This window comes from Muscardinus avellanarius (assembly GCF_963383645.1).
Source record: "Muscardinus avellanarius genome assembly, chromosome: 1".
NCBI lineage: Eukaryota > Metazoa > Chordata > Mammalia > Rodentia > Gliridae > Muscardinus > Muscardinus avellanarius.
In genome coordinates this window covers 206782985-206806649 of record NC_137786.1, presented here as the reverse complement: position 1 = coordinate 206806649, position 23665 = coordinate 206782985, and the positions used below count along the sequence as shown (strand labels likewise).

The window sequence follows — 23665 nt, the reverse complement described above, 5'->3', positions numbered from 1 at the left end:
ATCAGATTCGGAATTCCGATGCAATCAAAACATCTGTACATTGTACCAGGGTAAATTTTTCAATAAAGCCCCCAAACATTCCTCATCTTTCATATTATATGAAACTATATTTATGCATATCTTTTTTAAAATTTCCCCTACACTTTCCAGACTTAAAAGTAAATTAATTTCCTTCTCTAGATCCCATAGGCCTTAACTACTATCATTTAGGCTTAGAAGTAATTCTGTAGAAAAGAACAAACATTATTTTAGACAGTCTGTTGCCTGGGCTGGCCCTCAACTCTTGGGGCCAAATAACGTCTGCTTCAGCGTCCTGGGCAGCTGGAACTGTAGGCATGGACTACAGAGCCTAGATAATACATTTTTCTTTTTGTGATGCTGGGGCTCAAACCCAGGGCCTTGAGCCCACTAGACAAGCACTTTACCACTGAGCCACATTCCCAGCCCAACAAACAAGCTTTTTAAAACCAAATTACTGCTCTAAGCCAGGCGCATGCCTCTAATCCCAGTGCTTGGAAGGCTAAAACAGGAGGATCACAGGTTCAGGGACAGCCTCAGCAATGAAGGGAAACTCTCAGCAACCTAGTGAGATCCTATTTTAAAACAAAACATAAAAAGGGTGGAGGGTGTAATTCGGAGGTAGAATGGCCCTGAGTTTGATTCCCAGTACCACAAAAATAAATTAAGATAAAAATAATACAATAACCACTGTAGAAAAGGGGCTCTGAAGCCTTGGCTAGGCCAGGCATGGAGGAAGCAATAAATTGGGGGGAGAGGTTAAAAATAAAAAAAAGGCAGTAAGACTACATAGCCCTTCTATCACAAAATACTGGAGGGTGGGGGCTGTGTGAGGGAGGGGCACAAGGGAAAGTCATGGCTTGGTTTCTTTTACTCTTAGTGGCTGCCAGCATGGGGCATCTGAAAGAACTATCTGGATCAGAGGATAGAATCCCGGCTCACTGGGAGAATGGTCCCGATGGAGTAGGGGTGAGCCCCAGGCGGTCATGGCCTCAAAGCTGACTGTTACTAGAGAACTCAAGATAACAAAACCCTTGGGTTTGTAAACCTGCACTCATAAATACAATCTCTAGAAATAGAATTCAGTGCATTCTTCAACAAGTCTTTTCAACAGTGACATCCAGTCTTCTTTCCTTTGGAATTAGTGCTGCTAAATAGAAATGTACTACGTAGCCATTTTCCAAAGCAATGGTGGAGCTGTGGAGTTGTGAACAGGTGGTGTGGGGTGCACGGCTAATATTGCGGCTGGAGGACGCGTGTTAGGATCTGCACAGGATCTTACTGAGGATTGCATCATAGTAGGGGCAGAAGACCATCTTGTTGTAGTTGACCAGGCGGAGGAACTTAACAGCAACTTCCTCCAGCTCCTTCTGAACAGGACCCAAACCCCCAGGCACCGCAGGCAACGGCTTCTGATGACCCGAGGCCAGGGAGGTTTCCAGGAAGGTCAGGATTCGGGATTCTGTGATGGAAAAGAAAGCAAGCAATCGTTCTTTGCTCTGTAAGGGTGACCTCTCAGACTTCTGATGGTGCTCATTTCTCACCGGACCCCTCACCTCTTTGGGGAGTCTTCTCCATCACCCTCTCAGATCAGGTACCCAGCACCCTACACTTCTCAACAGTCACCTGTATGTAGTGGGGTTTTTGTTTTTACTTTTGGGGGTGCTGGGTATTGATCCCAAGAGCATTCTAGCTCCCAGCTACACCCCTAGCCCTATTTTTGTTTATTACTTTGAAACAGTCCCACTGGGTTGTAAAGTTCTCATGAAGTTGCTGAAGCTGACCTTGAACTTGTAAACCTCCTGTCTCAGCCTCCTAAGTTCTGGATTACTGGTGCATGCCACGGTACCCGGCTGGGACTATAGTTATCTTGTTCACCTCATGTTCTCCTCAGCATTAGCATAAGGCCTGGCATGAGACCTGGCACCCAGGAAAACTCAAACTATATTTGCAATGTAAGAGCACATGTATGGAAGAAAAAATAAAAAGCAAATGTCAGCATGCTTGCTCAGAGAAGCCAGTGCACTGAGACCATGTGAGCCATCACCTAGAGGAGGAGATATAGCACAGGTATGACACGTTTGAAACAGATGAGAGAAGCCGGGTGGCGGCACACACCTGTAATCCCAGCATGTGGGAGGCTGAGCCTGGAGGATCGCGGTTTGTGGACAGCCTCAGCTATTTAGCGGGGCCCTCTGCAACTCAGTGAAACCCTGTTTTAAAAATAAAAAGACTAAGCCGGGCGTGGTGGCGCACGCTTGTAATCCCCGCGCTCGGGAGGCCGAGACAGGAGGATCGCACGGGTTCGAAGCCAGCCTCAGCTACTTAGTGAGGCTCTCAGCAATTTAGTGAGACCCTGATTCCAAATAAAATATAAAAAAGGTCTGGGAGTAGAGCCCGGAGGTACAATGCCTCTGGGTTCCATCCATTACCACAATAAAATAAATGAATAAATAAGACAAGAGAGCCGGGTGCAGGGGTCATAGGGTGCACATATGATCCCAGCTACTCAGGATGCTGAGGCAGGAGGATAGAAAGTTCAAGGCTAGCCTAGATAACTCAACTAGACCTTATCTCAAAATAAATAATTTTAATAACTGGCTGGAAGCTGGGCGTGATTGTGCATGCCTGTAACTTGGTGGGCTGAGACAAGAGGACCACAGGTTTTAGACCAGCCTCACCAACTTAGTAAGGAGACCTTCAGCAACTCAGAAGACCCTGTTTTAAAAGTGGGCGTCGGCCGGGCATGGCGGTGCACACTTGTAATCCCAGCATTCAGGAGGCTGATGCAGGAGGATCACGGTTCACAGACAGCCTCAGCTGCTTAGTGAGGCCCGGTTTCAAAATAAAGAATAAAAAATAGGGCTGGAGGTGCAGCTCAAAGGTAGAATGTCCCTGGGTTCATCCCTAGTACCGCAAAAAAATAAAAAATAAAATAAAATAAAATAGGGGTGGGGATATAGCTCAGAGGTAGAATGCCCCTAAGTTCAATCTCTGGTGCCAAAAGAACAATAGCAACAACAACAAAAAATAGAAAGTAAAAACAGATGAGGATGTAGCACAAAGGTAGAATACCACTGGGTTCAATCCCCGGTGCCACAGTTATTTGGCGGTGGTACTGGGGATTGAACCCAGAGGCATTCTATGTCTGAGCTATACCTTCACCCCTACTTTATTTTTATTCTGAAACAGGGTCTTGCTAAGTTGATTGATGAGAGTCTTAGCACTTCTGAGGCTGTTCTTGAACCTGTAATCCTGTCTCAGCCTCCCAAGTACTGGGACTACAAGTATGCACCACTTACAACCATGCTCGACTCAAAAAAAAAATTATTTTTCTTCTTTTGGTGCTAAGGGTTGCACTCAGGGGCATTGCATTCTACCTGTGAGCTACATCCCCAGCCCTATTTTTACTTCTTATTTTGAAACAGGGTCCCATTAGGTTGCTCTGGGAGGCTGAGACAGGAGGATCACAAGTTCAGTGCCAGCCAGGACAACCTTGTGAAACTCTGTCTCAAAATAAGATAAGAGGGTTGGTGATATGGCTCAGTGGTAGGTGGAGAGCTTGCCCAATATGCGTGAGGCCCTGGGTTCCCTCCACAGTACTGCAACCGGTGATCCTCCTGTCTCAGCTTCCCAAGTACTGGGATTACAAGTGTGTGCAACCATACCCAGCCCGGTTCAAAATTTTAAAAAATTATTTAACTAAATAAAGTTAATAACCAAGGAAAAATAGAACTTTTCTCCAACCAGCTTTATTATGATATAATTAATGAATTGCATGCATTTATAGTGTAGAACATGGTTAATGCATATAAACTACTATAAATTATTAAGCTAATTAACACAGGAATTTTCTTAGTACTGATGTTGTGATGATAAGAACAGCTGGCTCTGAATTTTTCTTTGTTGCAGTACTGTGGAGTGATCCCAGGGCCTCACGGTGCTGGGCAAGCTCTCTACTACCATTGAGCCACATCACAATCCTCTTATTTTGCGACAGGGTCTCACAAGGTTATCCTGACTGGCTTTGAATTTGTGATCCTCCTGCCTCGGCATCCTAAATAGCTCAGATTACAGGTATGGGTCACCATGCCCATTTAATACTAAATATTTTAAAGTATAAAATTTTATTATTTTTTTGCAGTACTGTGGATGGAACCCAGGGACATTCTAAAATATAATTTTAAATATCTTTAGCCGGGTATGGTGGTAGATACTTGTAATCCCAGTACTTGGGAGGATGAGTCGGGGGATCGCAGATTCAAGACTAGCCCCAGCAACTTAGTGAGACTCTCAACAACCTAGTGAGACCCTGTTTCAAACAAAATAATTGCCAGGTGTGGTGATGTACGCTTGTAATCCCAGCTTTCAGGAGGCAGAGACTGGAGGATCGTGGTTTGCAGACAGACTCAGCTACTTAGCGAGGCCCTTTGCAACTCAGTGAGACCCTGTTTCAAAAATAAAAAGACTAGCCAGGCGTGGTGGCGCACGCTTATTATCCCCACGCTTGGGAAGCTGAGACAGGAGGATTGCACAGGTTCGAAGCTAGTCTCAGCTACTTAGTGAGGCTCTCAGCAACTTAGTGAGGCCCTGTTTCCAAATAAAATAAAAAATAGGTCTGGAAGTATAGCCGGGAGGTAGAAAAGCCCCTGGGTTCCACCCTCAGTACCACCAAAAAAAAAAGACTTAAAAGGAAAAAAGGGCTGGGGCATAGCTCTGAGGTATAAAACCCTTGGGTTCCATCTCTGGTACCTCAAAAATATAAATAAATAAATAAATAAATAAATAAATAAATAAATAAATAAAAAATTGAAAAGAGGCCGGGGAAGCCAAGTGTGGTGGCGCACGCCTGAAATCTCAGTACTTGGGAGGCTGAAACAGGAGGATCGCAGTTCGCAGACAGCCTCAGCTACTTAGGCCCTCTGCAACTTAGTGAGACACTGTTTCAAAAAAAAAAAAATAGGGCAGAGGGTATAACTCAGAGGTTTAATGCTCCTGGGTTCCATCCCCAGACCCACAAAAATAAATAAATAAATAAATGAAATAAAATAGAGCTGGGGGTATAGCTCGAAATTAGAAAGCACTTGGATTTGATCCCCAGGACCACTAAAAAAGGGGGATTAAGAGGACACCTCAGAGGTAGGATGCCCTGGGTTCAATCCCTACCACCACATACGTAAGAAAAGCATTTCTTGTCGGGCGTGGTGGCGCAGGCTTGTCATCCCAGCATTCGGGAGGCTGAGATAAGGAGGATCGCGGTTCGCGGACAGCCTCAGCTACTTAGCAAGGCCCTCTGCAACTTAGTGAGAACCTGTTTCAAAATAAAGAATAAAAAATAGAACAGGTGTAACTCGGAGGTAGAATGCCCAGGGTTCCATCCCCAGGACCGCAAAAAAAACCCCTAAAAACCAAAAACCATTTTATTAATTTAAATTAATCATATGTTTTATAGCAATATTTTATTTATATTTAATGGCTTTATCATATTTAATAAATTTCAATTAATAATGCTAAATATTAACATTTGTTTTGCTTTGAGATAGGGTCTCACTATGTTGCCTATACTGGCTTTAAACTCCTACACTCAGCCAGGCATGTTGGCTCATGCTTGAAATCCCAGTACTTGGGAGGCTGAGACAGGAGGATGCTAGGTTTGAGGACAGCCTCCAAAAGTAATGAGACGCTCATCAACCTAGCGAGACACTATAAAAGAAAAAAAAAAAAGAAAGAAAAGAAAAAGAACTCCTAGGCTCAAGTGATGACCCCTTGCCTCAGGCTCCTGAGTAGATGAGCTAGAGGTGCATGCACTGTTCCTTTCTAATATTTTTTTTTATTGAATACAGACATGCAAACCAAAAGAAAATCTGGCAAATTAATATCTCAGCACAAGCTGTTTAGTATGGAAGAACCAGGACAGAATACGCCTTGCTTCTCAACACGGACTTACGCTCTGGACTTTTGACTAAGTTTTAACACTTTTCTTGGTTACAGAGCAGAGTGAGAGAAGAAGGTGATGATGCCAATCCTCAGAATCATGACAGTGAAGAATGTGCCATCAAAGTGAAATGTTTTGAAAACAGCATCATCGCTTATCAGAATAAAACAGCTTAGGAAAGCTTAGGAAAGTCTTATTCATAGTTTTACTTTTTATTTCTTAATTTTTATTTTAAAACAGGGTCGCACTGAGTTGCGGAGGGCCTCACTAAGTAGCCGAGGCTGTCCGCGAACCGCGATCCTCCTGTCTCAGCCTCCCGAATGCTGGGATGACAAGGGTGCTCCACCACGCCCGGCTATATTTTTATTTTTTAATGAATAAAATTTTCAGCTGTTTGAATAACGGCGACTATCTGTGCTGCCGGGCAGGAGGGGGAGCACCTGGCCTACGCAGGGAGGCAGGCCAGCATCCCCATCGGGTTGCTGGTGGATGAGATATGCAGCTCAGGCATCGCCTCCCCTGCCAGGCTACACAGGAAGCGCTGGGGCAGGGATCGGAACCCAGGCCCACGATTCCGAAGTCCGACCCTCAGCACGGTCCCGTGCCCATCCTGTGGTCAGCCCACTCACCAAGGTGACGAAGCACTCTCTCCTCGCCCAGCAGCAGGCACAATCCCATCCAAACCCTCGCGGACTTCGTCGAGGGGCTGTTACCCCAGCTGCATGCCTTCCCCCAAACGTACCCATGATTCTGCGGATGGGGTCGTCGGGACTGGCCACGGCCAGGATCTGGCCCTTGAGCGTCGTCTCCTTGTCAGTGGAGAAGGGCGAGGACCCACACGGCGAGGGGCAGCAGCTCACCTCCAGACATACCTTCTCCCCGATGGCGGTCAGGGCGTCCTCCAGATGGAAGGAGCTGGAGCGGGAGAAAGGCCCATGGCTGGCTCATAGCCCTGCCCGCCCGGGCGGCACCCGGGAGTAGACCTGAGTGTGACTCTGCTTCCCTGCTCCTCACTGCTCCGGTGAGCACACCGACCCCGGGCCTTCTTCCCTCCCTCCACTAAAAGGACCCTGGGAAGGAGAGGGGCTCAGTTTACACCAGCACCTGAAGCACAACGTTTTGCTCACATCTTGCTCACACCCGAGTGGTGGAATAGCCTGGAACTGACTTAAAAAAATTCGCAGGAGGGGGTTACTGGGGATGGAACCCAGGGCCATTCTACTCCGAGCTACACCCCCAGCCCTATTTTATTATTTTTATTTTGAAACATGGTCTCACTAAGTTGCTGGGCTTGGCTTTGAAACTGCAATCCTCCTGTCTCAGCCTTCCAAGTACTGGGATTACAGACATGTGCCACCATGCCCAGCATGAACTATTTTTTTTGTTTGTTTGCTTTTTGTGGTAATGGGGATTGAACCCAGAGGTACTTTCCCTCTGAGCTACACCCCCAGCCCCCAGCTCTATTTTATTTATTTATTTCTATTTTATTTATTATTATTATTATTGTTGTTGTTGTTGTTATTATTATTATTATTATTTTTTTTTTTTTTTTTTGCGGTACTAGGGATTGAACCTAGGGGCATTCTACCTCTGAGCACATTCTCAGCCCTGTTTTTTATTCTTTATTTGGAAACAGGGTGGAGATAGGAGTGCAGGGCCAGGCTTTCTGGTCGACCACTTGGACAGAGCAGCTCTACTGGCAGGGGACCGAGGTGACAGCCAGGAGCTGCACCTGGGCCAGGGCCTCAGCTGAGCAAACAGCCCCTGGGCGGAGTCAAACCCTGACCAGAAGACGTGGTCACGCACTGTACTGAGAACGGCACTGAACACACCCACGCACTGGGCAAGCTCCACAGCAAAGCCCCTCATTCTGTAAGGATGAGAATGTTTGGGGGTGCTTCCAGGGACAATTCCTCTGAATTGGGCTTGTGAGACACAAGATTACCTAGAACCATTTGATGAAAACATTTCACACACTGTAAATCATCTAATGTGGGCAGATGTGTATTCTTCTGGGTAATAAAACGATACATTTATACCCAGCTCAGAACTACTATTGGAAATGTGCAAAGGGCAGTTATGCCAGTGCCTCCGGAGGAGCAGGACTTGTTTCTTCTATGACCTTTCTCTTCTAGAGCCCCAGCTGGAGCAACTGACCGTCCCTGGGCTAGTGGCTTCTCTAAGGCCTTGTAAATGCCTGACAAGCGCTCCATCAGGAGCGACACCCCGGCCTCAGGGCTGTGTATTGAGAGTTGGTTATGAGAGCAATTTAGTGCATAACAACCAGTATTTATTTATTTATTTATTTATTTATTTGTTTATTTGTTTATTTATTTTTGGTACAGCGGATTGGACCCAGGGGCATTCTACCTCCAAGCTACAACCCAGTCTTTTTTATTTTTTATTTTGAAACAGAGTTTCCCTAAGTTGCTAAGACTAGCCTTGACCCTGTCCATTCTCCTGTCTCAGTTTCCCAAGTACTGGGATTGCAGACATGTGCCACCGTGCCTGGATAAAACCAGTGCTTTTATAATGAACTAAGAATAGCGAGCTGGGCATGGTGGCGCACTCTTGTAATCTATTACTTGGAAGGCTGAGACAGGAGGATCGCAGGTTCACAGCCAGCCTCAGCTAGTGAAGTCCTCTGCAACTTAGTGAGATCTTGTTTCAGATAAGGATAAAAATACAGCTGGGAGTGTAGCTTGGAGTTAGAATGCTCCTGGGTTCAATCCCCTCCCCAGTACCACGAAAAAAAAAAAAAAAAGTGTAGGAAATACCAAGATGCATCAAGCATAGTTAGGACAAGCTCCAGGTGTGAGGTTCTCATTTCAGTTCCACACGTGTCACGTGGAGGATGCATCTCTACTGTGGGTCTGATCACAAACATCTGCACACACTACCCCCCGGGCTTGCGACCCTCTAGCTGACTCACATTGACTCTGTAGCCCTGAACAAGCCCTGCTGCGGCCCCCCAGGGGAAGTGAGATAGCGGGTCTCCTTCAGCTCCTCCACAGTGGCCTTCACTGGGCGGCCTCGCTGCTGTCCACTCTCTGCCCCCGCTGCTCCCACCTGCCCACTGAAGACCCCCACAGTCCCAGGCCACTTACGGCAGATGCAGATCAGTCAGCAGAACCTTCACTATCATCTTGAGTTTCTCAGCAAATTCAGCCTGGTTGGAAATCCCAGCAGCAGCCATGCTGAACGTGACCAGCAACACGGCCCCCAGGATGGTCAGCTCCTCCAGCTCCAGTTGGAGCTCTTGAAAGCGGGAATGGTCCATCAAAACTGTCTGTAATGAACAGAGAAGTGGCTGCTGCACTGAGATTTGGGCTGGCCAGCAGAAAACAGCAAGGCCATAGCCCGCCTGCCCCCGCAGCCTCCCTCCCCCTCTCAGAGCCACAGGGCAGTGGGAGCGGGAGCTCTCCTTCCCTCCCAGCCCCTTCCTGCAAGTGTGCAGGTCGGCACCCATGGAGAGCTCGAGGCAGATCTGGGGTATGTCAGGCTCTGGCACTTCAGAGCAGTGACCTCATGTAGATTTCCTCAGTTCTCTCAGGCCTGGGCAGCATGGCCAAAGGGATTCCTACTTTGAGGGCTGCTTTTTTGGGGAAGCGGGGAGGTACTGGGGATTGAGTCTAGGAACATGCTATCTCCGAGCCATACCCACAGCGCTTCTGATTTTTTTGTTTTGAAACAGGGTCTTGCTGGTTGCTGAGAGCCTTGCTGAGTTCCTGAAATCTCGAGAGTGCTAGGATTACAGGCGTGTTCCACTGCACATGCTAGGGAAATGTGAACTTTAAAGGAGAGGTTTTGCTGTAAGAAAATGAGAGTGTCAAATGAAGACACTCAGTATTTGGAGTCGCAGCCCAAACTTCTCAAGCAGTAAAACTATCTATGGAGACTGAGATTCCCTGGAAATCTGTTTAACAGATCTGCTCCAGGGACTTGTGAGTCTCTCGTTAGACCTCACTTGGCAGTCCAGCAGAGACTTCACTGTGCCTGTGCTCTCCATGAAGTATGCAACGCCAAGAGGAGACGTCTGCCAGGGGGTGGGGGTGGGGAGTACCACCGTCTTCCCCACAGCTGGTTTGTAAGAGAAACATCAGGGTGAGCTTCCCTCCAGAGGAGCACATGCCACTGTTCAGAAAGGAACACTCCCCAAGCAGCTCGACACTGTCTTTAGATCCCCTTCCAGCACAAATGGGGAACTTGGAGGCAAGAAGTGAAATCCTCAGCAGACAACTTTTTTTTGGTACTGGGAAATGAACCCCAGGAACTTTCTTCCTCTGAGCTATACTCCAGCCCTATTTTTTTTTATTCTTTATTCTTTATTTATTATTATTATTTTGGGGGGTCTAGGGATGGAACCCAGGGGCATTCTACCTCTGAGCTACACCCTCTGCCCTGTTTTTTATTCTTTATTTTGAAACCGGGTCTCACTAAGTTGCGGAGGGCCTCACTAAGTAGCTGAGGCTGTCCATGAACCGCGATCTTCCAGTCTCAACCTCCCGAATGCTGGGATTACAAGCGTGAGCTACCATGCTTGGCATTGTTCTTTATTTTGAATCAGGGTCTCATTAAGTTGTGGAAGGCCTCACTAAGTAGCTGAGGCTGTCCACTAACCGTGATCCTCCCAAATGCAGAGATAATAAACATGGGCCTTCCCAGCCCTATTTTATTGTTTACTTTCAGACAAAGTCTCACTAAGTTGTTGAAGGCCTAGCTATGTTGCTGAGGGCCTCACTAAGTGAGGCTGGCTTCAAACCTGCAATCTTCCTGTCTCAGCCTCCTAAGTAATGGAATTACAGAAATGTGACACCATGCCTGCTTTAGCTGACAACTCTTGAAAGAAAAATTAGGAATGTATGAGAAAGGGATTTGAAGAAGTAACAGGATCTGAGTCACTCAAGTATCCTCCAAAAAAAAAAAAAAAAAAAAGAAGCAAGACTGCTACACATCAAATTAGATATTAGCAAGCTGGGCGTGGTGGCACACGCTTATAATCCCCACGATTGGGAGGCTGAGACAGGAGGATTGAGCAGATTTGAAGCCAGCCTTGCTGGCTTAAGAGACCCTGTTTCCAAATAAAATATAAAATAGGTCTGGAGTGTGGCCCGGGTTCCATCCCCATTACCACCACAAAAAAAAAAAAAATAGATATTAGCTATTCACCGACAAAATAGGGGGATCCTACCCAGTCATCCCCTTAAAGGATTAATGCAGTTAGAAGCACTTATGAAAACCACAAAAAGACAAAAACATTGTTCAGCATGGAAGGATACAAACTTTTTTTAGATAAAGCTATAAAGCAACACCACAGGTTTTGATCAAGATGAATAAAAACAGGCTAAAAATTCAGCAGCACAAGTTGGAAGCATTGTACCTTGCTGGTGGGATTATAAAATGATGCATCTGCTTTGAAGAAGTTCCTCAAAATGTTAAGCTTAGAGTCGCCACATAACCAGCAATTCTAATCCTAGATACATAACCAAGAGAAATGAAACCATGTGTCCACACAAAATGTTGCACTTGAATGTTCACAAAAGCATAATCCACAATAACCAAGAGTGGAACTGAAATGTTCACTAAGCCGGGTGTGGTGGCGCACGCTTGTAATCCCTGCACTTGGGAGGCGGAGACAGGAGGATCACACAGGTTCGAAGCCAGCCTCGCTGGCTTAAGAGACCCTGTTTCCAAATAAAATATAAAATAGGTCTAGGAGTGTAACCCAGAGATAGACGGGTTTCCAGGAACCCCAGTACCACCACCAAAAAAAAAAAAAAAAGAAATGTTCACCAACTGAGGCATAAACAAAACATGGTATCCACACAGCCGGAATGGTATTTGGCTTAAACAGGAAGGAAATATACACACTGCAATCCAGATAAACCCCAAAGGCATCACGTTAAGTAAAATTAGCCAGGCACAAAAGAATAAATATTATATGAGTCTACTTTATATATAGTACCTACCATGGTCAAATTCATAGACTCACAGTAAAATGGTTGCCAGGAGCCAGGAGAATAGGGAATTAATGTTTGATGGGTAGAAAGTCTTATAGTTTGGGAAGTTGGAAATGTTACAAGAATGGATGTACAATAATGTGAATGTTATTAATGCCACAAAACTTGGAATTGGTTAAAACCGCCGGGCATGCTAGCCAACTCCTATAATCCCAGTACTTGGGAGTCTAAAATGGGAGGATCACAGGTTTGAGGACAGTCTCAGCAACTCAGCTACCTAGGGGAGATGCTATAAAAAATTTAAAAAATAAGCTGGGCGTGGTAGCGCATGCTTGTGATCTCAGCATTTGGGAGGCTGAGACAGGAGGATTGCGGTTCACGAACAGCCTCAGCTACTTAGTGAGGCCCTTTGCAACTCAGTGAGACCCCGTTTGAAAATAAAGAATAAAAAAAAAATAAGGCTGGGGTGTAGTTTGGAGGTAAAATGTCCCTGGGCTCCATCCCCAGTACCAAAAATAAATAAATAAAATATAAAAATAAAAAGTGAGACCCTGTTTCAAAATAAAAAAAAAAACAGAGTTGGGGGTTTAACTTGGAGATACAATCCTTGAGTTCCAACCTCAGTACTGTGGGGGAAAAAAAAGGAAAAGAAAAGAAAGAAAGAAAATAAAAAAGAAAAATAAGCTGGGAGTATTGGCACACACTTGTAATCCCAGCATTTGGGAGTCTGACACAGGAGGATCATGGTTCGAGGACAGCCCCAGCTACTTAGGGAGGCCCTTTGCAACTCCGTGAGACCCTGTTTCAAAATAAAAGAAGAGTTGGGTGTGATGGCACATGCTTGTACTCCCTGCGCTTGGGAGGTGGAGACAGGAGGATTGTGCAGGTTTGAAGCCAGCCTCTCTGGATTAAGAGACCCTGTTTCCAAATTTAAAAAATATAAAATAGGTCTGGGAGTGTAGCCTGGAGGTAGAAGGGTTCCATCCCCACTACCACCAAAAAATAAAAATAATAACAAAAAATAACAAAGAATTTTAAAAAGTAGGGCTGAGGGTATAGCTTGGAGGTAGAATGCTCCTGGGTTTCACCCCCAGTACCACCAAAAAAATAAAAAATAAATAGGGCTGAGGGTGTAGCTCAGAGGTAGAAGGCCCCCAGGTTCAACCTCCAATAACACATAAAACAAAACAAAACAAAAAAACTAAATGGTAATTTTATGGTCTGTATATTTTACTACCATAAGAAAATATAATGGAAAATAAAAAGAATTAAGTACTATATATGTTACTACTGTGCTTTGTGAAAGAAGCCAGACACACATGCCCACCCTGCAGAATTCAACCGATAGTAAATATCCAGAAGAGGCACCTCCATGGAGAAGGAAAGTATGGATTGGAGGCGGGGAGCAGCGACTGCTAATGGGCATGGGGTTTCTATCTGGAGTGACAGAAGTGTTCTAAACTAACTAGTAGTAATTATTTAGCCAAGTGTGTTGGTGTACACTGGTAATCCCAGTACTTGGGAGGCTGATGGAAGGACCATGGGTTTGTGGCCAACCTCAGCTACTTAAGTGAGGCCCTTCACAATTTAGTGAGACCCTATTTCAAGATAAAGAATAAAAAAGAGGGCTGGGGGTGCACTTTGGAGGGGTAGAAGGACTATGGGTTCAATCCTTAGTACCACAAAAATAAATAAATAAATATAAATAAATAAATAAATAGTGATGATTGTGCAACTGTGCCAATATCCTAAAGACCGAGTTGTACACTTTAAAACAGAATTTTTGGTATGTGCCTTATATTAGAATAACACTATTGTTTTAAAAAACTTGGCAAGCCTGGCATGGTGGTGCACGTTTGTAATCCCAGCATTTGGGAGGCTGAAACAGGAGGATTGGGGTTCATGGACAGCCTCAGCTACTTAATGAGGCCCTCTACAATTTAGTGAGACCCTGTTTCAAAATAAAGAATAAAAAATCGGGCTACGGTGTAGGTTGGAGGTAGAATGCCCCTGGGGTTCAATTCCTACAAAAAAAAAAAAAAAAGTTCAGCAATACAAAAAGAAGTAGGAGCCGCCCACCACCCAGGAACACCTACTTCGGGGAAAGGTCTATGGCGATGGTCCCACTTCAGAAGCTTCAGGTATGCGTAGTTCTGGATGGCCAATGGGCTTGGCATGGGGGTGTCCTCAGAGCCGGCGGCCTCTCCCCCGGCTGGCAGGGCATGCTTATACTTCTGAGTCATAAGGTCATCTGAGGCTTCCTGTAGCCACTGAGTGACAAAGTCCAGGGAATCTGAAAAACAAAGCGGTAGACAATGCCATGACACTTAGCAGGACGCTTCTTGGAATTACTTTGGGAAGATTATCTTGGTAGTGTGATAAGCATCTAGAGAATGAACTTCAGAATCAAAGAGAACTTGCTCCAAATCACCATACCGCGCATTACTCACTAAATGAACGTGGGTGAGTCATGACCTGTCCATCAGATGCCTGGTGTACAGGCACTGACGACAGCCACCTCGCAGGCTGCTGTGATTCAACACCTGGCCAGGTGCTCAGCAAACCCTCTCTCCCTTCTCTCGCACCCTGACCACCACATGAGATGTCGCTGAAAGCTCTGATAACTCCAGCTCCGTGCGATGGCAGAAGTTCTTGCTCAGAGGCAGAAGGGATGAGTCACAGTCCCCTGTTTAACACGTCCTCTACACCCTGCTCTTCCGTGCCTGGGTCTTACTGTCCTATCAGTTTACCTCTGCCTCGTAGTGTTTGTGGAACTCACTGCATCAGAGGCACTGTCGGGGGACCCTAAGCTGGCATTCACTGGCCTTGGCCTTCATGCTCCATGGCTTTTCTTCTCTTTCTTTTTTTTTCTTTTTTTCAAAATTTTTATTCTATCTCCAAGCTACATCCCCAGACCTATTTTTTATTCTTTATTTTGAAACAAGGTTTCACTAAGTTGAGGAGGGCCTCACTAAGTAGCTGAGGCCAGCTGAGAACCTGCAATCCTCCTAGCTCAGCCTCCCAAGTACTGGGATTACAAGTGTGCACTACCATGCCTGGCTTCCTATGCTTTTCTAAGCTGGGTAATGCAGTAGGTACTCTGAGGGATACACAGAAAGAGCAGGAGGATCTGGTCCACACTGTGAACAAAAGATGCACCTGTCAGGTCCTAGAACCTTGTAGCTCTGCCAGGGGGGCGTCTTTGAGACCAAGCAGGTAGCCAAGGCTATGGCTACATCCACACTTCTTTGTGGTGAGAGGATGCGCCTGTCCTCTGCCAGGTCACTGATCCTCTGAGCTGGTTCTGACTGTAGGACCCTCTGGCCCCCTCTACTTAGCCTTCTGTAGACTGCATTCTCTGCAGCCCAGAGCTTTGGGAACCCTGAACTGTCTGCTGTGGATAAATACAAGACTCTGTTGACCAGGCCTGAAGCTCTGCTTCCCTGCCAGCAGTATTTCTCTGCACCTTGGCTTCCAAGACCTGGTTCTAATATGAAGACTCTTCAGCCTAGAAAACTGCACCCTTGGGTGCCTCCTAGGGGCACAATAACAGATGAGGGTGTGAGCTGCTTCTTTGACTACTTCTCCACTGTTCTCTCCTGACTTCCCTGGCTCTTAGCATTCCAACTTCCCTGTCTGGAGCTGGAGGAAGCAACTGCTTGGGGTCCCTGAATTCACTAATCTGGTCACACAACACAGTCTGTCCAGAGACAGCTATTTTCATCTTGTCACCAGCAGAGTTGGAGGCTGAGCAGGATTTACATTGAACTAGATCAAAAGACTGAAATTTACCCAGAACACGGCTGCCAATGCAGACACTCCAAAAGCAGCTTAGAAACAGAACAGTTTTAGATTCTGTTGCCATCTGTTTTCCTGAGGTCCCCTGAGAGGTCATAAAAGTGAGACTTCCTGAGAGTGAAACCGGAGGTTTATGCATATGGAACAGAAGCAAGTGAAAATTTTTTGTTGTAGCCCATAAGGAAAGAAAAGTGACAGAAAAATCACAAGAAGTTTGTCATAGTTTTAAAACCAACCACAAGGCCAGGCGTGGTGGTGCACGCTTGTAATACCAGAGCTTAGGCGGCTGAGACAGGAGGATCTCACAGGTTCAAAGCCAGCCTCAGCTACTTGGTGAGGCTCTCAGCAACTTAGTGAAACTCTGTGTACAAATAAAGTATAAAATAGGTCTGGGAGTGTAGCCCGGAGGTAGAAAAGCCCCTGGATTCCACCCCCAGTGCCACAAAAATAAATAAATAAATAAAACCAACACCAAGCTGAGCATGCTGGTGCACACTTGTAATACCAGTACTTGGGAGGGGAGCACTAGGCCTATTTTTAAATTTTTATTTTGAAACAGGGTCTCACTAGGTTGATAAGAGTCTCACTACTTGATGAGGCTGTCTTCAAACCTGCGATCCTCCTCTCTCAGCCACCCAAGTGCTGGGATTAAAAGTGTGTGCCAGCTGGGCGTGGTGGCACATGCTGGTAATCCCAGCATTTGGGAAGCTGAAACAGGAGGACCGCAGTTGCCAGACAGCCTCAGCTACTACCTAGTGAGGCTCTTTGCAACTCAGTGAGACCCTGTTTCAAAATAAGGAATAAAAAATAGGGCTAGGGGTGTAGCTCGGAGGTAGAATGCACCTGAGTTCCACCCCCAATACCATAAACAAACAAACAAATAAATAAGGCTGAGGGTGTAGCTCAGAGGTAAAATACCCCTGGGTTCCATCCCCAATACTGTCAAAAAAAAAAAAAAAGTGTGCACTACCACACCTGACTCTAAGTTTTCTTTTCAATGTTTAATTCTAGATGTAGTTTTATAATCTTATGCTTTTCCTTCTTCAAATCAGACTAGTCTCATATATATATTCTTAGTTTTGTTTGTTTTTTGGTTTTGTGGGTCTGGGGAGGGAACCCAGGGGCATTTGACCTCCAAGCTACACCCCCTGCCCTATTTTTTATTCTTTATTTTGAAAGAGGGACTCACTAAGTTACAGAGGCCCTCACTAAGTAGCTGAGGCTGTCCATGAACCACGATCCTCCGGTCTCAGCCTCCCAAAGCGTGCGCCACCACGCCCGGCTTATAATCTTAGTTTTGTTTGGAAAACAATATTGTTATACAACAAGCTACAGCAACTAAAATGAACAATATGATGACAAAGCACCACAAAGCATTAACATACTTGGCTGCTTCTCCAAAAGCTCTTGAAATTTCTTCCTCTCATACTCCACCGATTGTTGCATGAGACGAGGCTTAATGCTAGTAATAGCAAAGTTCGCCATGTCCACTTTCATTAGGTCCAACAGGGAAAAGATTGCCCTGAAAGAGAACCGGTACAAGGATTTAGAATCAGGCACTTGAAAAGTAACAGAGCTTAAAGGAAAAGAAGAGAGCTTTTCATTTAGAAAGAATAGCAAGAAGCTGGACGTGGTGGCGCACGCTTGTAATCCCAACATTTGGGAGGCTGAGACAGGAGGATCGTGGTTCGCGGCCAGCCTCAGATACTTAGTGAGGCCCTCCGCAACTTAGTGAGACCCTGTTTCAAAATAAAAAATAAAAAATAGGGCTGGGGGTGTAGCTCAGAGGTAGAATGCCCTGGGTTCCATCCCTGTACCGCAAAAAAGTTTGGAGGTGGGTGTGGTGGCATACACTTGTAATCTCAGTACTTGGGAGGCTGAGACAGGAGGATTGCAGGTTTGTGGCTAGCCTCAGATACTTAGTGAGGTCCTCTGCAATGTAGTGAGACCCTATTTCAAAAATAAAGAATAAAAAATAGCGCTGAAGGTGTAGCTTAGAAGTAGTATGCTCTTGGATTCAATCCCTAATACCACACACAGTCTGTAAAATAATGAGAAAATTAAATTTGAGGGAAAAAAAACCTTTAAATTATCCCTAAAAAGACTGCATTTTTTTTTTGTCTACCTCTAAACTATACCCCAATCCTTTTTAAATTTTTTTAAATTTTGAAACAGGGTCTTGCTAAGTTGCTGAAACTGCCCTTGAACCTACAATCCCCCGTCTCAGTCTCCCAATATGGAAATTGCAGGTATGTACCACCACACCCAGCTAAGACTACAAATCTTTTTTTTGTGTGTGTGTGTGTGGAACTGAGGATTGAACTCAGGGGTATTCTACCTCCAAGCTACACTCCCAATCCTACTTTTTATTCTTTATTTTAGCTGTGTGTGGTGGTACACACTTGGAATTCCAGTATTCAGGAGGCTGAGACAGGAGGATCGTGGTTTGAGGACAGCCTCAGCTACTTAGTGAGGACCTCTGCAATTCAGCGAGACCCTGTTTCCATCCCTAGATTTGTAATCTTTTGGGTTTTTTTTTTTTTTTTTTTTTTGTGTGTGTGTGTGGGTCTGGGGATGGAACCCAGGGGCATCTGACTGCTGAGCTACACCCCCTGCCCTATTTTGTATTCTTTATTTTGAAACAGGGGCTCACTGAGTTACAGAGAGCCTCACTAAGTAGCTGAGGCTGGCTGCAAACTGCAATCCTTCTGTCTCAGCCTCCTAAATGCTGGGATTACAAGCATGTGCCACCATGCCCAGCTGTAATCTTAAATAAATACTTTTTTTTTTGGTACTGGGGATAGAACTCAGGGGCATTCTACTTTCCCCCAGCCCTATTTTTCATTCTTTATTTTGAAAAAGGTCACAATGAGTTGCAAAGGGCCTAAGTAGTAGCTGAGACTGTCCTTGAATCATGATCATCCTATCTCAGCCTCCCAAATGCTGGAATTACAAGTGTATGCTACCACAACCTACAAGAATACAAATCTGTTTTGTTTTTCTCTGCAGTAGCAGGGATTGAACCCAGGGACATTCTATCTCTGAGCTATACCCCCAGCCTTATTTTTTAATCTTTATTTTGAAACAGGGTCTCACTGAGTTACAAAGGGCCTCACTAAGTAGCTGAGGCTGTCCACAAACCCCAATCCTCCTGTCTCAGCCTCTCAAATGCTGGGATTACAAGCGTGCACCACCACACCTGGCTCAAGACTAAGCAGCTTTAAGCAGCTTTCTATCCTGAGTCCTCAGGCCTTGTCCCGAGGCTTTCCACAATGCCTTTCCAGTCTGGAAATAGTTCCTTGGCAATGGGTAACTTCCTCTGGCAATCACAGAGGAAGCATAGAGCCCAGGACCCAAGGTGAGGAAAAGGGAATTCACTCATGTAAATTAATTCATTTTCTTTTTTGGTCCAAGGGACTGAACACAGGGCGTCAGGGAACCTGTGATTTTCCTGTCTCAGCCTCCGGAGTGCACCACCATGCCCAGGTGAATTAATTTTCTTAGGAAAGAAATCCGCTCTTCTCTCCTTCCCTCTCACCTGTGTCTCTTAGCGTAGGGAACGTTTTATGCTCCAGTTCTGGCTGGTTGTGCAATCGCTAGTCCACACTCTGAATGGGCCCAACAGGCAGCCCTGACCTGAGGCCAAGCACACCTCCCATCCTGCCTGTCACACCATAACCACTCTCACTGTGTGTCAAGACCTGCTAAGTGGCCACGAGCAGGAGGTAGTTAGGAACCTACGTTACAAAAATAAAAATAAATAAATAAATAAATAAATAAATAAATAAGACAAAAAAATAAAGAGCCTAGATACAGGTTTGGTTTTGGCCCTACACAGAAGTAGAGTAAATGTCCTCTGAAGTCCCCTAATGCCCTCTGAGACAGACTATACATTACATAATGAACTCCCCTACTCATAAACCTTGTATAAAAAAGGTTGCACAGTCTGAGGAATAGTTACATCCTTCTCCCCCTCCCTCTACTGTTAAGTCCATCTCCCAAATCCACAGGATAGTCTACTTTTCCTGAAAGGTGTTTTGTCTCTTCTAAAGAGTCTTCCTAACAGCTTCCAAAATACACCCACAGGGAATCTGGCGTGGTGGCGCACGCTTGTAATCCCTGCACTTGGGAGGCTGAGACAGGAGGATCCCACAGGTTCGAAGCCAGCCTCAGCTACTGAGTGAGGCTCTCAGCAACTTAGTGAGACCCTGTTTCCAAATAAAGTATAAAATAGGTCTGGGAGTATAGCCCGGAGGTAGAAAAGTCCCTGGGTTCCACCCCCAGTACCACACAAAAAAAATCCCCCCACAGGATACCAGAGGCCATCAGAAACTGCCTGCTGGTGGCCTGCTGACTGGCAGTAACCCCAAATACACTTTGTGCTTGCAGTTTTAAAAATCCCATAAGCCAACTCTTCCTGAAAAATCAAAAGACAGGACAGCCTGGGCCTACATCTATCATGGTCTAGATCTGTTGGCACTAAGAAGTGCTGCTAGAGCCTTCAGAAGGTAAACTTCTCCCTCAGTCCCTTCTCCTACGGGAGGAAAATGAGTTTGCTACAAGGTGTTTCCCCAGAGAACTCTTTTCCAAAGTATTTCTCATTCACCTTGGCTAGACTGTAAAGTCTTACTTTTTTTTTTTTTTTTTTTTTTGGTACTGGGGATGGAACCTCCAAGCTGCCCTTAGACCTATTTTTTATTCTTTATTTTGAAACAGGGTTTCACTAAGGTGCAAAGGGCCTCACTAAGTAGCTGAGGTCCTCAAACCATGACCCTCCTGTCTCAGCCTCCCAAATGCTGGGATTACAAGCATGCGTCGCCACGCCCAGCTAGTCTTACTATTTTACTTCTAGTGTCCAGCACCATCCTAGCACATAAGAGGGGCACAGCGCAGTAAGAGCTTGCTGAAGGAATGACACAACCAAGAACAATTTTAGAAGGTCTTTTTTTTTTTTTTTTGGTGGAACTGGGGATGGAACACAGAAACCTTCTACCTCTGGGCTACACACCCAGACCTACTAAGTTGCTGAGAGCCTCACTAAGTAGCTGAGGCTGACTTCAAACCTGGACGATCCTCCTGTCTCAGACTCCCAAGTACGGGGATTACAAGTGTGCACCACCATGCCCAGCTTAGAAGGTCTTTTGAATGCTTTTTTTTCTTTTGGTACTAGGAATTGAACCAAGGACATCTACCTCCAACTACATCCCCAGCCCTATTTTTTATTCTTTATTTTGAGACAGGGTCTCACTAAGTTGTGGGGGGCCTCACTAAGTAGCTGAAGCTGGCCATGAAACTTTGATCCTCCTGTCTTAGCCTCCCACGTACTGGGATTACAAGCATGGACCACCATGCCCAACCTTTTTAATGCTTTCTAAATTCTGGGGCAACCCTACAATGGAGGGTGTGTGTGTGTGTGTGTGTGTGTGTGTGTGTGTGTGTGTGTTTATGTGTGTGTCCATATGTGTGTGTTTACATATATGTATACATATATAAAATAAAAGAGGATAAGGTATGTTATGTGTTCTTTTTCATAATGCTATCAAGAAAGCAGGAAATTAAGCTGGGCATGGGGATGGTGTATGCCTGTAATTCTAGTACTTGGGAGGCTGATATAGGAGAATCATAGGTTAACAGCCAGCCTCATCAACTTAACAAGGCCCTCTGCAACTTAGTGAGACCCTGTTTTAAACTAAAAAATAAAACAGAGCTTGGCGTGGTGGCACACGCTTATAATCCCCACATTCGGGAGGCAAAGACCGGAGGATGGATAGTGGTTTGGGGAGAGCTTCAGATACTTAGCGAGGCCCTCGCAACTCCGTGAGACACGGTTTCAAAAATAAAAAGGACTAGGCCAGGCATGATGGTGCACACTTGTAATCCCAGCATTTGGGAGGCTGACAACAGCCTCAGCTACTTAGTGAAGCCCTCTGCAACTTAGTGAGACCCTGTTTCAAAATAAAAACTAAAAAATAGAGCTGGAGGTATAGCTCGGAGGTAGAATGCCCCTGGGTTCCATGCCCAGTACTGCAAAAATAAAATAATATTAAAAAATTAAAAATAAATAAAATAGCCGGGTGTGGTGGCACACTCTTGTAATACACGTGCTTGGGAGGCGGAGACAGGAGGATCACGCAGGTTTGAAGCCAGTCGCGCTGGCTTAAGAGACCCTGTTTAAAAAAATATATAAAATAGGTCTGGGAGTGAAGCCCGGAGGTAGAAGGGCTTCCAGGAACCCCAGTACCACCAAAATAATAATAATAATAATAATAATAATAATAATAATAATAATAATAATAATAAAAAAAAAATAGGGTTGGGAGTATAGCTCAGAGGTAGAATGCCAGCTGGGCATGGCAGCACACACTTGTAATCCCAGTACTTTGGCTGAGAGTACTTTGGTTCACAAAAAGCCTCACCTACATAGTGAGATTTTCCTCAACTTAGTGAGATCTTGTTTTAAAACAAAGAATTTTAAAAAATAGCCAGGTGTGGTGAGGCACCCTTATAATCCGAGTACTTGGGAAACTGAGAAAAGAGGATGGTGTTCTCAGCCAGCCTCAGCTACTTAGTGAGGCCTTCTGAAGCTTAGGGGAACCCTGTTTCAAAATAAAAAGTAAGCCGGGCGTGGTGGCGCACGCTTGTAACCCCCTCACTTGGGAGGCTGAGACAGGAGGATCGCACAGGTTTGAAGCCAGCCTCAGCTACTTAGTGAGGCTCTCAGCAACTTAGTGAGACCCTGTTTCCAAATAAAGTATAAAAAATAGGTCTGGGAGTATAGCCCGAAGGTAGAAAGCCTCTGGGTTCCACCCCAGTACCACCAATAAATAAATAAATAAATAAACAAACAAACAAATAAATTTTAAAAAGTAAAAAATAGGGCTGGGGATGTAGCTCAGAGGTAGAATGTTCCTGGGTTCCCCAGTACCACACACACAAAACAAAATCTAGGAAGGAAAAATGAAATTGTTTTCGAAGTGTGTGTGTGTGTGTGTGTGTGTGTGTGTGTGTGTGTGTGTGTTACTGGGGGTGGAACCCAGGGGCTTTTCTATCTCTGGGCTATACTTCCAGACCTATTTTATAGTTTATTTGGAAACAGTTGCTGAGAGCCTAAATAGCTGAGGCTGGCTTCAAACCTGTGCAATCCTCCTGTCTCAGCCTCCCAAGAGCTGAGATTACAAGTGTGGGCCACCGTGTCTGGCTTATTCTATTTTGTGTGTGTGTGTGTGTGTGTGTGTGTGGTACTGAGGGTTGAACCCAGGGCATTCTACGATTGAGCTACATCCCAGGTCTTAGTTTTTTTTAATTTTATTCATCTTTATTTGAAACAGGGCCTCAGTAAGTTTCGAAGGGCCTCACTAAAGTACCTAAACTGGTCGCAAACTTATAATACTGATTGTCCTCTCATGATCTAGCGGCTCAGCCTCCAAAGTTCTAGGGTCATAGAAGGGTGCCACCATGCCTGGCCACATGGTTTTTCTTATAAAACATCTGAAAAGCAATTCTGAAATAACATGCAATGAAGAGTTTTAAAACTGTTCAGACCCTGAAATGGTAACCCCGTTTTAAGAATGGATTTGCAGGAAATAACCTAAAATACAGAAAGAAGGTCTGTGCACAAAGATATTCATTGCAGAGTTAAGTAGTTAATAATTATATGTGATCTAATTGTACCTCTTAAGGGAGAAAGTTAATTCTGTCTATGCAAATGAATATTTAGCAGCCAGTGAAAATGCTTATCGATTTGGGTGTTTAGCTAATACCTGTAATCCCTGTACTTGGGAAGCTGAGAAAGAAGAACCACAGGTTTGAGGTCAGTATACAGTAGCTTAGTGAAACCCTGATTCAAAATTAAAAAACGCCGGGCGTGGTGGCACACGCTTGTAATCCCAGCATTTGAGAGGCTGAGACAGGAGGATTGGGGTTTGCGGACAGCCTCAGCTACTTAATGAGGCCC

General features: G+C 45.2%; 1 protein-coding gene across 1 annotated transcript in view; it reads right to left on the bottom strand.

Annotated features, from left to right (window-relative positions):
- Positions 1–1277: 1277 nt before the first annotated feature.
- TCP11L1 (t-complex 11 like 1) overlaps positions 1278–23665 on the bottom strand; it is a gene marked incomplete at both ends in the record, with an annotated part of 40092 nt that continues 17704 nt past the window's right edge. The window contains 5 exons of the mRNA XM_080692760.1: positions 1278–1480; positions 6696–6868; positions 9061–9242; positions 14010–14206; positions 17097–17233. Coding sequence (XP_080548886.1) covers positions 1278–1480; positions 6696–6868; positions 9061–9242; positions 14010–14206; positions 17097–17233 — 892 coding nt within the window. The remainder of the gene's footprint in view (positions 1481–6695; positions 6869–9060; positions 9243–14009; positions 14207–17096; positions 17234–23665) is intronic.